The sequence below is a fragment of the Dermochelys coriacea genome, chromosome 1 (assembly GCF_009764565.3).
Source record: "Dermochelys coriacea isolate rDerCor1 chromosome 1, rDerCor1.pri.v4, whole genome shotgun sequence".
Classification (NCBI taxonomy): Eukaryota; Metazoa; Chordata; order Testudines; family Dermochelyidae; genus Dermochelys; species Dermochelys coriacea.
Genome location: NC_050068.2, coordinates 352,511,071 through 352,525,978, shown reverse-complemented (window position 1 = coordinate 352,525,978; position 14,908 = coordinate 352,511,071). Strand labels below are relative to the sequence as shown.

Sequence of the window (14,908 nt, the reverse complement as noted above, 5' to 3'; positions counted from 1 at the left end):
TGAGGAGCCCAACTTAGTCACTGCCGGGGGAGCTGTCCCCCTGAGAGCCCAGTGCCCCTCCAGGCAGCCTTGCCCCCAGCATGAAACCCAGGCACCCCTGACCTGGCTGGAACAAACGCACACAGATGGGCCCATCTCTGGACAGGACCTGGTACTGATCGGTGCTTTAGACCAAAAGCGCTAAGACACTTGCTGGTTTCTCTGAGCAAAGTGTGCCCGAGTTTTCCAGGTCCAAACTGAAAGGCGATGAAATCCCATCATTGGGGTCATTGGAACAGACCAGCTGCAGAGGAATTAACTTTACTTCAAAATAGATCATAGAAGAAATAAATATACATGTCAACAAGCAAACAGGTCACACCTCCATGGAGTTTTCCGCCAGCCCCCAGTCACTTTGGGCTGGGCGGGACCTGGCCACTTTCAAGTCATCCAGAAGGAGTGATACTAAACCTCTGTTCCCCTCCCAACAAGCGGAGTGGGCCATGTATGTAACGCTCCCCCGTTCTTGGCCCAGGAAGAGAAAGCTAGGCTCCGCACCTCCTCCCCAGACGCACAGCGCCACAGAGAGGCCACTGGGTCAGTGCAGCCTGTTTCAAACTTAAATTAAAAAAATATGGAGACAATAAATAAATACTGGAAAATTGCTCCAGGCATAGACTTCCTACAACAAAGGCAGGATGGTAGCTCCTGGATAGCTGGGCATGGTGCTCCTTACAGGGGAGCAGTAAACTCTTCTCCGGCATAGACAACGATTCAGATTACAGACAAACTGTGTTTGCAAACTTCCAGCGCCAGTGAGAGTTCTCAGGCCTCAGTATTCTGCTCCTTGCTAGAAGGACAGCAAGGAGGGTATGTCCTGGCACCAGGTGAAGTCCTTGGTGTGTTTTCTCTCAGTGGAAGTACATGCGGGAATGAAAATTCTGACATTCAGAGCAGCGGGCCAGAGGTCGTGCTCTGAAGCTGACTTACGGGAGAACCTAGAACAAAGATGTCCTATTCTAGGCTTTCAGTCAGCTGGTGATGCAGCCATTCTCCTCTAGCAGCTCTGAATATGATCCAGATGTTTGACAATGCTGTGCAGGCACTTCTGGAGCCGGTCCAGCGCCACCACTGCAGCGGTGTAAGGAGAGGTAGTCAGCAGCTCGGTCAGATTCCCCAGAGCGTCCAGGTTAGAGGATTTGTGGAAGGTGCAACCGAGGTGAGAACCCAAGGTCTGGATCAGACTCCGGAGGTTCTCTATGTCGTTGAAGATTTGTGCTACTGGCACGTTTACCATGGGCAGGCTGGGGAGGATCCTCTGGAATATCTGCAAGGTCTCGTCCATGGAGTCTAAGTTCTCCAAAGGCCACTCTCCGGGGATGAAGTCAAGTCCATTTATCTTCAAGTTCAGAGGGAAGAGCTGCATGGAGGAGAAGGCTGGTTAGCCATGCTAGCACAGGGCTGCCCTCTCTTCTCTACAAGGGCTGTTTGGCTAAGGACTATGGCACTTCTACACTCCGGGGATCAGCACCGGTAGCTCAGACAGCTCTAGAAAGGTCTGCATACTCTTCCTTGGGACATATCAAACAAGGCTATCACAAAGGCGTTAGGAAGGACATGCCAGCAGCCATGGAATGGATGGGCCCCTTTGCTATTCTGGCTTTGAAAGCACTCTCTACAGCTTGACAGGTTTCAGAGTAGCAGCCGTGTTAGTCTGTATTCGCAAAAAGAAAAGGAGTACTTGTGGCACCTTAGAGACTTCCGATGAAGTGAGCTGTAGCTCACGAAAGCTTATGCTCAAATAAATGTGTTAGTCTCTAAGGTGTCACAAGTCCTCCTTTTCTCTCTACAGCATGTGTGATGTGGGGCGGGGGGAGGAAACACATGTGCCATGTGTCTAGGTCACAAACAGGGGCTTGCTCTAACTGCCTCCTGATGCCTCCTGCCCTGGCTTCAACCAGAGAGTTACCTGGTGGGATCCCCCAAGCAGAGGCAAATTACGATTTCATGGGGCCCTTGGCCAGAGCAAGGGGGGTCCTCCTCAACCCTTCCACCTGCAGTCTCACCCCATTCTGCCCCCACCACCACTGCGGCCCCACAACCCCTTTGCTCCTTTCTGCTCCCCCCACAAGACCAGAGAAGCTCTTTCCCCACCACCGCATCCCCAGGGCTGCAGCTGAGAGTGAGAGCCCTGAGGCCATGGCAGTGAGCAAGAGCACCTGCAATCCTGGGGCCACAGCTTCCCCTGACCCACCCACCAGGGCTCTGGGGCTTCTGCCGGGGCTCTGGGCTTCTGCTGCCCAGCAGTGGATTTTTTTCTGGGGTCCCACAATTGGCCAGAGACCCTGGGCACGGGCCCCATCAGCCCATTGGCTAATCCGCCACTGCCCCCAGGTAGGAATGCAGCACGGTGGGCAGTGTCGGGGCACACAGTGGCAAAGTCAAGTGAGAGTTTGCAGCACGTGGCAGCAAATGACTCACTTTGGGGCTGCAGGAAGGATGGGCAGTTAAACCACAGAGCCTGGGAACTGGCTCCTTCTTGCCTCTCTGCCACTGGCACATGACCATCCTTGGGCACCTCCTAACCTGCTCAGTGAGTGCCAGGGGCTCGGAGCATCGAGATCCTTCGATGGGAGGTGTGAGGCACGCATGGAGATCTCTGGAGCCGTGCCTCGGGGGAGAACTCACCTGGACAGCCAGCCTTGGCCTGGTCCCCTCTGTATTAGGGAGGAGAGGCGCTGAAGGGTTCGGAGCAGAAGGTAGATGATGGAAGTAGCACATACTAGGAAGTATGTGTGTGTTCCCTGGCTCAGAGATAAGGACAGTAGCCAGGATGTGACACCCCAGCTGCCTGTCCTCAGCAGAGGGGAGTGAAGGGCTGTCCCAGGGAGCAAGGGAGATTTATGCTGACCCTCAGGGAAGGCTCCCTTCCAGCAAGCTCAGGGACAGTGGAACCATCCCCCAGGGGAAGGGACTCAGGGCGGGGTGGGCAGTTACAGACTTGTCAACCTGGCACCCGCAGTCGTCTCCAGCTTTGATTCCCTGGGCCGGATGCTCAGCTGGTGGTGCCCACTAGCTTCTCTAGCTACCACCAGCAGAGGTCCTGGCCCCAGGAGCCTGTTCGTGCCCCGAGGTTGAAATACAGAAGTGCCGGGAGAGGAACCATTCCGTGAGCTGACCTGATGGCCCCACTGATCCTCTGCCCGGCTCGTCCCGACATACCTGGTGCTCCTGGATCCGGGCTATGATGGTTCGTGTGAGGTTTTTGGTGTCTGCCTTGACCTTGTCGATTTTCACCGGCCGGCTATAGAAGAGAGGCAGCCAAAACCAGAGCAGCCCACAGAGCGGCAGGCTGGGACACTGCATTTTCCTCCCGCCTTCTTCACTAAGGCCCTAAACAGCCAAGAGTGATGCAAGTTAAACAGGTGTTTGCAGCCCCCCAGAGACATGGCCAGAGAAGGTCTGAGAGCTGTGGGGTGCTGCCCCATGCAGGGGCTGCCCTCCCTCCAGTGGGGCACCAGGCCATCAGATGAAGGAACAACCCCCACAAATCTGCTTCTGGCTCTCAGCTGGGTCTTTTAACCGAGCCGTGGAGCCTGTGCCAGTCGAGCCAGGGGTCCCAGCTGCTGACGAGGCACTCGGGGGTGTTATATTGCACAGGCATTTGCAGGCCGTCTGCACCCCCAGGGGTTAAAGCCATGTGACACAGGACGGGGAGATGAAGGCCTGCAGTGTTCTGTGCAACACACCTTACACCCACAGCTCTCCATGGGAGTGTGGAGCAAACGTGTGAGTGATTTGGGCTGCACCTACCCGAGATCAGGGACCCCGGGGCTCGGAGCTGTGCATCCCCAGGGAGAGACAGGCTCTCCCCAAAGAGCTGCCAGGCTGGCTAGCCAGTGGGTGGGATAGAGAGGAGTCGCTAGCCCATAGCCCTGATGGGGAGTGGAGGGATTAAATGGTTCCCCCATGCTCCCAGGGGCAGGGTGTGTCAGAGCTGGGACCTGAACCAAGAGCTCCTAACCCCAGTTCAGGCCATCAGCCACAAGCCCGCCCTTCACAGCAGTGCTTTGACCCCGAGCTGTGCTCAGGCAGACAGCGACTCCCTTCCACTCCCCATGTCCTCATCTTACCCTCTGGTCGGCTTGGCAGATGCCTGGGCACCCCTCCCCCCTTGCTGTGCATTCTTTTCTCATTGGCTGGTGGCCACAGGCCCATGTGGCTCTGCACCATGTGTGATGTGTCAAGGTTTCGGTTTGAGATTCCTGGCAGGGCTCCCTGCCCTGTGGCCTGCAAAGGCTCGGGCTGAGATTCCCGGAAGGGCTGCCTCTCGCTGAAGAAGTGCTGGCCAGCAATCGAGTATGCACCCGGGGCCCCTGGCAGGCTTGTGCTGGGGTTGTTGCTAGCCTGTGCCAGGGTCTACGCTGCCACATCTGCACTGCCATGGTCATTGCACTAGCTGGATTAAAGCGGGTCGAGAGGCCCTTGGCTAGCAAAGCTGGACAGAGCTGCCTGGGGGCCTGGCGAGGTCCTGTCACTATTGTGCAGGTATGTGCCATGAGGTCAGGCAGTAAAATCACCTCTGCTGTATAGATGAGGAGCTGAGATTAACCGACTTGCCCAGGGCCAGACCCCAGATCTCCCTCATCCAGCCCAACACCTCCACCACCAGACCTTCCTCTTGGCAAGGAGACAACGTGGTGCAGAGCAGAAAGGTTGAGCATATGGGCAGTCGAGACAAGGGGGACACAAGGCCAGGGGGATGTGCAGCCACTGGACCCCAGGCACCTTTCCCCTAGCAGGAATAAACCAGGCCCAACAGTGAAACATAATTGGCTCACCGTCCACAGCCAGGGCTTCTCACAGCCCCAGCATCTCTGCCTGGGGAGAAGCAGAGCTGGTGCAGAGAGCTAGTTAGCACAGTGCTCTGGGCCCAGGCGGGGACACTGGTTTTATACCTGGCCAGGTAAAGTCCCTTGGCAGCTCAGCAGGGCTGAGATAGACCCCAATGTCCTCTGTCAGCCTCTCTGCACCCCCCAGGCCTCACGCTGAGCTAGCTCCCGACTCCCCCCAGCATGGGTGAGAGGAGACTCCAGCTCCCCTGGGACCTCTTGATCCCAAGCCTCCTTCCAGACCTGGCCCTGTGGCACTGGGCCCCTAGGTCACTATTAGCCTCCCCCACCTGGTCACTTTCCTTGACCCTTTTCTCCCATCTTCCTCCCTGTCTCACCTGCTTCCTCCCTTGCCCTGAGCGGCTCCTTCTCCAGATGCCCTGGAGAGCCCCTTGTCTAGTGGGGGTTCAGATCACCAGGACTATGGGGCTCCTTCCCCCACCCCCTTGAGAGGGGTGAATCCTGTCTTGCCCTACACGATATTCCCCTCCGCCCCGCCCCATTAACACAACAGTGCCACCTGGCACTCTCCCTCCACAGACCTCCAAGCCTCAGTCCCATTTTGCAGCAGGGGAAACTGAGGCACAGAACGTGGATGTGGCTGGCAGAGCCAGGCAGGGAACCCAACTCCCCCGAGCCCCTGCCCTACCCACGGGGCCACTGTCCACCCCCGACCCCCACCCCTGCCTGGCAGCTTTTAAACTCCTTGGCCCCGGAGAGGCTCCTTCCCCGTCCTCAGCCAGGGCAGAAGCGCTGGGCTCCCGCTGCCTTCCCCGTGTCGGGGCTGGGGCAGAGCAGGGCAGCCCCCAGCTGAGCTGCGGCTGGGAGCCGGCCAGCCTGGGGCCCAGCGCCCCGGGAGGGACGGAGGGGAAGGGAAGGGGGCCCCCACCTTACCTCCCGGCTCCCTTCGCCCTCCGCTCTGCGCTGGCTCCATGTCGGGCCGGGCCGGCTTATATAGAGCCGCGGCAGCATTGCACAAGGGTTACTCATCGCACCCCTCCTCCGCTTCGCCCCGCGTTGCAGAGCGAGAGAAGAGCCGGGCCGGCTGCAGCGCGGGGCGCCCCGGACGTCCCACCCCCTCCGCCGCCCCCCGACATCCCGCTGGCCGCGCTGGGGGCAGACGCGAACCCGGGGTCGCCCCGCCGGCTGCTGCGGGTGTCATTTCATCAGATCGCGTTAATGTAACTTCTCCCCTTCGACTTCCCGCTTCTTCTCGCCTTGTGTAAAATAAATGTGTCTCTATCTAAATAGCCCCACTATCTCTGCCCATCCATCCCCCATCCACCGGTTCCTGCACCCCTCTATCTATCCCCATACACCCCCTCTATCCACCGGTTCCTGCACCCCTCTATCTATCCCCATACACCCCCTCTATCCACCGGTTCCTGCACCCTTCTATCTATCCCCATACACCCCCTCTATCCACCGGTTCCTGCACCCTTCTATCTATCCCCATACACCCCCTCTATCCACCGGTTCCTGCACCCCTCTATCTATCCCCATACACCCCCTCTATCCACCGGTTCCTGCACCCTTCTATCTATCCCCATACACCCCCTCTATCCACCGGTTCCTGCACCCCTCTATCTATCCCCATACACCCCCTCTATCCACCGGTTCCTGCACCCCTCTCTCTATCCCCATACACCCCCTCTATCCACCGGTTCCTGCACCCCTCTCTCTATCCCCATACACGCCCTCTATCCACCGGTTCCTGCACCCCTCTAACTATCCCCATAGACCCCCTCTATCCACCGGTTCCTGCACCCCTCTCTCTATCCCCAGGCATCCCCTCTATCCACCGGTTCCTGCACCCCTCTATCTATCCCCATGCACCCCCTCTATCCACCGGTTCATGCACCCCTCTCTCTATCCCCATACACCCCCTCTATCCACCGGTTCCTGCACCCCTCTCTCTATCCCCATACACCCCCTCTATCCACTGGTTCCTGCACCCCTCTATCTATCCCCATACACCCCCTCTATCCATCGGTTCCTGCACCCCTCTATCTATCCCCATACACCCCCTCTATCCACCGGTTCCTGCACCCCTCTATCTATCCCCATACACCCCCTCTATCCATCGGTTCCTGCACCCCTCTATCTATCCCCATACACCCCCTCTATCCACCGGTTCCTGCACCCCTCTATCTATCCCCATACACCCCCTCTATCCACCGGTTCCTGCACCCCTCTATCTATCCCCATACATCCCCTCTATCCACCGGTTCCTGCACCTCTCTATCTATCCCCATACACCCCCTCTATCCACCGGTTCCTGCACCCTTCTATCTATCCCTATACACCCCCTCTATCCACCGGTTCCTGCACCCCTCTATCTATCCCCATACATCCCCTCTATCCACCGGTTCCTGCACCCCTCTATCTATCCCCATAAACCCCCTCTATCCACCGGTTCCTGCACCCCGCTATCTATCCCCATACATCCCCTCTATCCACCGGTTCCTGCACCTCTCTATCTATCCCCATACACCCCCTCTATCCACCGGTTCCTGCACCCTTCTATCTATCCCCATACATCCCCTCTATCCACCGGTTCCTGCACCTCTCTATCTATCCCCATACACCCCCTCTATCCACCGGTTCCTGCACCCCTCTATCTATCCCCATACACCCCCTCTATCCACCGGTTCCTGCACCCCTCTATCTATCCCCATACATCTCCTCTATCCACCGGTTCCTGCACCCCTCTATCTATCCCCATACACCCCCTCTATCCACCGGTTCCTGCACCCCTCTATCTAACCCCATACATCCCCTCTATCCACCGGTTCCTACACCCTTCTATCTATCCCCATACATCCCCTCTATCCACCGGTTCCTGCACCCCTCTATCTATCCCCATACACCCCCTCTATCCACCGGTTCCTGCACCCCTCTCTCTATCCCCATACACGCCCTCTATCCACCGGTTCCTGCACCCTTCTATCTATCCCCATACATCCCCTCTATCCACCGGTTCCTGCACCCCTCTATCTATCCCCATACACCCCCTCTATCCACCGGTTCCTGCACCCCTCTATCTATCCCCATACACCCCCTCTATCCACCGGTTCCTGCACCCCTCTATCTATCCCCATACATCTCCTCTATCCACCGGTTCCTGCACCCCTCTATCTATCCCCATACACCCCCTCTATCCACCGGTTCCTGCACCCTTCTATCTATCCCCATACATCCCCTCTATCCACCGGTTCCTACACCCTTCTATCTATCCCCATACATCCCCTCTATCCACCGGTTCCTGCACCCCTCTATCTATCCCCATACACCCCCTCTATCCATCGGTTCCTGCACCCCTCTATCTATCCCCATACATCCCCTCTATCCACCGGTTCCTGCACCCTTCTATCTATCCCCATACACCTCCTCTATCCACCCGTCCCTGCACCCCTCTATCTATCTTATGATCAAATAAATTTGTTAGTCTCTAAGGTGCCACAAGTACTCCTTTTCTTCTATCTATCCCCATACACCCCCTCTATCCACCCCTCCCACACACCCCATCTATCTATCTATCTATCTATCTATCTATCTATCTATCTATCTATCTATCTATCTCCAGGCACTCCTCTATCTATCCCCCACACCCCATCTATCTATCTGTTTATCTATCTATCCCCATCCACTCTTTCTATCTATCTATCTATCCCCACACACCTCATCCATTTCTCTCTCGCTCTCGCTCTCTAGCGTGGGGCTGTGTGTTGTGGTGTAATCACAATGTTTGTAACGCGCTGTGAAAGCCCCAGGCTCCGTGCGAGGCGAACCCCGGCGGGTCCCTGGCTGGCCGGTCGGGTTTACGGATCTTGACATGTTACTGTGGTTTCACAATTGATTATTTAGCCTCCGGCGTTTTAAACTCCTACGACGTGAAGTGCTTTTGGAGAGGCAATAAGCTAAGGACGCGCCCTCCAGCCTGGATCGATATGAACAACCAGGAGGCGCTAGGGACAGCGAGCTCGCGGGGTTACCCAAGCAGGCGTGTCCGGGGGACCGGCGCTCGGCGCTGTACATCTGGTGTGATGCTGGTCACACGCGCTGAGGACGTTTCTGTGCTATTACTTCTTTCGTATGAGACAACGAGTTCGAACAAGAATTGCACCTCGTTGTGCAGACAACACATCCTTTCCCCTGCGATCATCAGCCCCACATCCAGAGCCTCAGACGTGCCAGGAGCAGTGGGATCAGTTTCCAACTTTCCTCTTCTCTTGAAAACTTGTGTTTATTTTTCCCAGCCTGAGTTTCGTTCTGAATAAACCCAATTCCTTCTGCATTCTCAAGTGTCACAGAAACGCGATCTAGACAGAGAATTCGTATCCCCTCCCCCAGTCTAGACTACAGTAGACTGGACAATCCGAATGATCGAATTTTCCTGCCAGGAGAGGGCCAGTTTTGGAATCCACTTTGAAAAGATCCGATTTAATTTCCCGAAAAACCGTTTCACGCGCTGGATTTTAAAAGTGAAACAAAAACAGGAGCCTTAAGGTGCCACAAGTACTCCTTTTCTTTTTGCAAAAACAGGAGCGAGAGCGCGCAACGGAGGCGCTCAATCGGTTGAAGATTAACCCAGCCCAGGTGGATCTTTGCCTTTGGCACAAGGTATAAATAAATCTATCCAGGAACAAATAAACCCTTCGAGTTCGCTCTGGTCCCGCAGCAATCGCTAACCCCGTTGTCCAGGAAATAGACCGCGTGTTAATTCCATGTCCCCTTAGAGGGAGTTTGATTTTGCTTCCCTACATTTTGCAAACCGAGTTGCGTGTTGTTTTAAAAAGTCGCGCAGAGCGTGGGAGCGCGCAGGGGGATTAGCGGCGGGGTAAAGACAGGCCTCTGAGGTCAGGGGGCCGGACCTTTTTGCCCCTTTTCGTTATGGAAGGCAGCGCCTTTGCAAGGAACCGTTGGATCTGCGCAAGGAAACTGCCCCCGGCAGGAGAAGATTTTAAAAACAGAATTCAAACTCGTGCCCCGCGCAGCGCGCTCCGGGCGCAAAGCCAGAGCCGCTCTCCGGGCAGCCCGGGCCCGGCCACGGAGCTCTGCCTGTCCCCTGCGAGCAGCTGGGGAGCTTTCAGACGAGACGGAATAAAGCTTCGATTCCAGTAGGTGCTTGTTTGTGTAAAGCCAGCCCCGGGCACCTGGTTCGGATCAATCGGAACATTTCGGGGCTCTCCCGCTCTCTGTTTAAACACGCAATAAAGGCAAACCGATGTGAAAGTCACGGGTGCACTCCGGGAGCCAGAGCAAGCTCCGATCCGCTCCGCTCCAGAGGCGGGGGGAGTGAAGGCACTTTACAGCTGATAACACGGGGATGTTTCTCCCCCTCCCCAAGGAAACAACAATTCGGCGACCCAACCCCTCCCCCGAAGTGATCCATTAGGGATGCTGCACTCCGCGCCTTTGACTGCACCCCTGCAATCTCTCTACATCCCTTCCTGTTCCTGCTCCGGCCCATCCCCGCAGGTCATCCCTCCTCCCGCCCGGGTGGCCCCCCCCCCCGGCTCTCAGCAAGGCTCGGGGCTCAGCTCCTTTGATGGTCCATGGCTATGTTGCCTGGCGAGCAGAGAACTGCCAATGAATTTCCCAAAGGAACAATCCCTCTCCCCGGGCACACACGGCCAGTGAAAGGGATGGGCAGGGCTCGAGTATGGGGCAAGTTTTACAAGAGCCCCAGTGGCTGAGCTGCTTTTTAAAAATCTCTAGAGAGAAACACAAACTAAAACCAGTGACCAGACCCATGGCGAATATACACACACAGGGACAGACACAAACAATGTGTGCACACAAACATGCAGTGTTTACATAGGCAGACAGATACACTCTGAGTACATATGTATATAAAATACAGATCTGTGTATTTGTGGCACCTTAGAGATGAACAAATTTTCTCTCTAAGATGCCACAAGTACTCCTTTTCTTTTTGCAAATACAGACTAACACGGCTGCTACTCTGAAACAGATCTGTGTGCCTCTGTGTGTAGACTCTCGCTCCACACTCACCACATTTAACAGAGAATTTTATCCCTGCTACTGAATTTTATAGGATTTTTTTAAAAAAAAAATCTAATAGAAAGGATTTAATTATCCATGAAAATCTATAGAGATCTCTAGCTACAGCCTTTAAAGAGAAATTCTACATACATTAATAAGCACAAAATCTATATGGCTATTTATCATTAATAATTTGGGTGACAGGGGATGGACCACTTGATGATTATCTGTTCTGTTCATTCTTCTGGCATTGGCTGCTGTCGGCAGACAAAAAAGGAGAACCTGTGGCACCTTATTGACTAACAAATTTAGTCTCTAAGGTGCCACAAGTCCTCCTTTTCTTTTTGCAGATACAGACTGACATGGCTGCTACTCTGAAGCCTGTCGGCAGATGGACCTTTGGTCTGACCCAGTCTGGCCGTTCTTATGTTCTTGTTAATTACAGCACCCGGAGGCCCCAGTCAGGGCGCCATTGTTAGAGGTGCTGCATGGAAGGGTCTATAGAAATATAGACAGAAGAACAAGCGCGATCCTTTCTCTGGGTGAGCAGAAGTGTCGTGTAGCATTCCAGGGCAGGGGCAGAATTCTCTCGTTCAGTGTTTGTCACCTGTTCTGACACTAGGGACAGACTCACTGCCTTCCTACACTGAGCCCGGTGCCGGTCCACGGGCCGCTCAGTGTGGGCCAGGACAAAAATACTAGAAAGCCTCTCATGTCTGAGCTGTTCTCTGGGCCGTTCCAGGGGGCTCTGAATGGCTGCCCCAGGTGTGACACTGCTCCAAGCTGGAGTGAAGCCAGTCCCGGGCCGGGTGGGGCAGTGAGTGTGACTCCTCTGGCATTTTGGTGGGAAGGGAATAGAAGTCAGCCAGGGCTTCGTTTCCTCTGGCAGGAAATAGCTTTTGACCGTGTCCCTGGGGGCTGAGCGGGGATGTCTGCAACGTTATTCACCAGCTGCCGTCCCGGAGCTTGATGTGTCTTCACAGTTTGTTCTAGGCTATGTCAACGGGGTGGGGCCCAACCCTGCCAGATTTACTCATTTGAGCAATCCCTCCTCACGTGAGTAATTCCATTGACATCAATAGGGCCAGCGTGCAAGGCAGGGCTGGGCAGGACTGAGCCCTCAGACCTGCCCCCTGAAATCCCAGCTGCCAGGATGCCAGTCCAGCGGCACAGTCAGGGGCATGTCTCCGTCTATGCCCACTGTTTGTGGTGTTTTATTGGAGCACATGTAATGCAGCTGGTTTGGTGCCCATGTGCAGCCTCCTTCCCAAATGCCGGGAGCCCTCGCTGAGTAACAGCAGCGACAGCAGCTCTCCGGGAGAGCTGGGAGAAGTTGGTTCAATAAAAGATATTATCTCCCCCACCTTGTCCCTCTGACAGAGCCATAGATGGCTAAGGGCAGACCCCTATGGGCACCTAGTCTGCCCTCCTGCATAGCCCAGGCCGAGAACCCACCCAGGGTTCTGCCCTCAGCCCTGGCTGAGTGAGAGCAGAGCTTTTAGAAAGAGACGCCCCCATGTGGATTTAAGATCCCCACCCCTAGGGCAGCTATTCCAATGGCAAAGGAGCTTCAATCTGTTTAGCACCACAAAGAGACAGTTCAGGGGTGACTTGAGCACAGTCAGGGCTCCAGAAATGGATCATGGAGGGCTCTGCAGCCTGGCAGAGAAAGGTCTTACAAGATCTGACAGCTGGAAGCTGCAGGTAGACCAGTTCAGACGAGAAATAATGCAAAATTTTAACAAGGAGGGAAACTAGACACTGGAGCAATTTACCGAGGGCTGGACAAGTGATGACAGATTAGTGAGCGCCCAACCCTGGCAATTTACCATCAGTGGCAAACTTTGAAATCAAGATTGGATGGTTTTCTCCAAGAGCTGCTCTGGGGCAATCAGGGCAGTCCCAGGGCTGTGTTCTATGCCAGACCAGAGGATCACTATAACACGAATCTATAATGAACCTCACTTTTAAAATGTACCCCTTATTTCTAGCCTGAATGTGTCTTGTATTGGAACAGTCTGTTTCTAAAGTGGTTTTTATCCAAATGATTCCTGAGCCCATCAATCACCAACCTCTGAAATGCAGCCACTTCTGGGGTGGAACTCAGCAGACATTCCCACTGGCAACACTAAAGAACAGTGATTTAGGAAGGGAAACAAAGACACACTTCGTCATTTGAACCGCAGGCTGAAAGATGGCAGCACTAACAACACAACACCCTGTAACAAATGCCACTTCCTGCAGCATCGAGCTTTTGGGTGCAGTGTTGCTGTCATGTGTTAAACAGTTGATAGGTTTCACCCAAGAAGTGACGGCACTTCAGTGGTGGGCTGTGGGTATTTCTGTGTGTACAGAGCCAGATTCAGACCTGAGTTACACCAATGTAAATCCAGACTAACTCTCTTGTGTTCCAGTAAAACTAGAATTGGTTCTTGGTCCAGCATTTGTAAATCAGTGGGTAGATCACATGGGGATCCTTAACGGCCACAGAAAAGGGGCCTGACTGAGCAATGCAAGGCACTCGGTGCCGTGCCATCATTCACCCTTGTGACATGCTTCCAGCTCACAGTGGGGCAACCGCTGGGTCCTGGGGTCAGTGACCACAAAGTGCCAGGCGGTGGAGAATCAGGCTTAGAGAAGCATTTTATCCCCCAGTTCTGCTTTGGTTTAGGCAGGGGCCCCAGCCCTCAGCTGCGGGCTTGGATAAATCGCTCGGGACTGTGTGTAATGGAAAGAAGGGCGAACTTCACAAAAAGCCAGGAACAAAGAACTAATGATCTCACCAGCTCTATTGGCAGCTTTCCGTCCACCAGGGAAAAGCAGTAAGACAGATGTTGTGCCAGCAAAGCTGGATTCCTTGTCCTACCTACACTGGTCTTTTCTCAGTCTGTCTCAGCCACCAGCCTGGAGCTCCCTCCCCAAGACTGACACGCTTCCCTTGTGTGAATTGCGTACCCATGAGGCCAGAGTTGCAAGTGCTCAGCAGCCCCAGCCAGGGTCAGATTTTCTAAAGGGCTCAGCACTGTGGGTCCGCTTTGGGGCTGGCCAGTGGCAGGGGCTGAGGAATTGAAAATCTGACCCCCTGGGCCTGATCCAAAGACTTTGGTGCAGATCCTGTTTGTGCTTCTGTTCAGAAGTTCTCTCTTACTTCGCCACCTGCGAGGAAGGATTGCTCAGGGTCAGGCCACTAGCCTAGGACTTGGGAGACGCGGATTCAGGTCCCTGCTCTGGCCCAGCCTGCCTGTGTGAGCTGGGGTACATCACAGAGCCTCTCTGCCTCAGTTCCCATATGAACAGTGGGGCTAACAGCCCTGCCCCACTTGCCAGGAGCAGTGGGAGGATAAACGCACTTGAGAGTGTGAGGCGCTCAGGTACCTCACAGATGGGCACCGCGTTCCAAAGGCAGAAGGGCCCATTGTAATCATCTAGTTGTCACGGGTGCTCAGGCCCCATGCTCTCTCCCGGTTCTGTACGGAGTTTGGCATTAGCCCCTTTCATCCAGTGCAGCCACATCAGGGTGAGTGGTCAGGGGTGAGTGGTCAGTATACACCATAAAGCACCGCCCAATAGATATGTGTGACATTCCCCTCAGACCAGTGATCTGCTAGGTCACCCCAATCCTTGACTCTGGGAGCCAGCCTGACCCTGCTCTGCTGTGAGAACCCCCACTCCTGGGCTGGTCACACACGGCCTCTGGCATGTAAGCTGCTCCTTGGTTGTGCAAGCGAATGATACTAGCCAATATGTCTGGTCCCGGACACAACCCTCAGAACCTCTGTCCTGCAGTGTCCAGTTACTCCCTTTTGAGGGTTAACCTGTGTTTCTCCCTCCCAGCACTGAGTCCTTCCTTGCCTCCTTTTCCTAGAGGGCTGTGAGCTGTGCTCTGCAGGCTCAGTGTGTTTCCCCTTTGATCAGATGCATCTTTTCTCTGCAGCTTTCGCATAACTGCTCTGTCTCACCAGCCTGGGGGAAAACACCTCCCCTCTGACAGTTGGGTCATTTGTATTCTGGCAAAGGACCACCTGGCA

At 54.9% G+C, this 14,908-nt stretch overlaps 1 protein-coding gene across 1 annotated transcript; it reads right to left on the bottom strand.

Moving 5' to 3' along the window:
* Positions 1-314: 314 nt before the first annotated feature.
* LOC119844091 (leptin) lies at positions 315-5,827 on the bottom strand. Its single transcript, XM_038374367.2, has 3 exons — positions 5,766-5,827; positions 3,202-3,372; positions 315-1,399 (listed from the first exon to the last, which is right to left on the bottom strand). Exons 2-3 carry the CDS (start codon positions 3,343-3,345, stop codon positions 1,037-1,039), a joined length of 507 nt encoding a protein of 168 aa, XP_038230295.1. The 5' UTR covers positions 3,346-3,372; positions 5,766-5,827; the 3' UTR covers positions 315-1,036.
* Between the last annotated feature and the right edge of the window lie 9,081 nt (positions 5,828-14,908).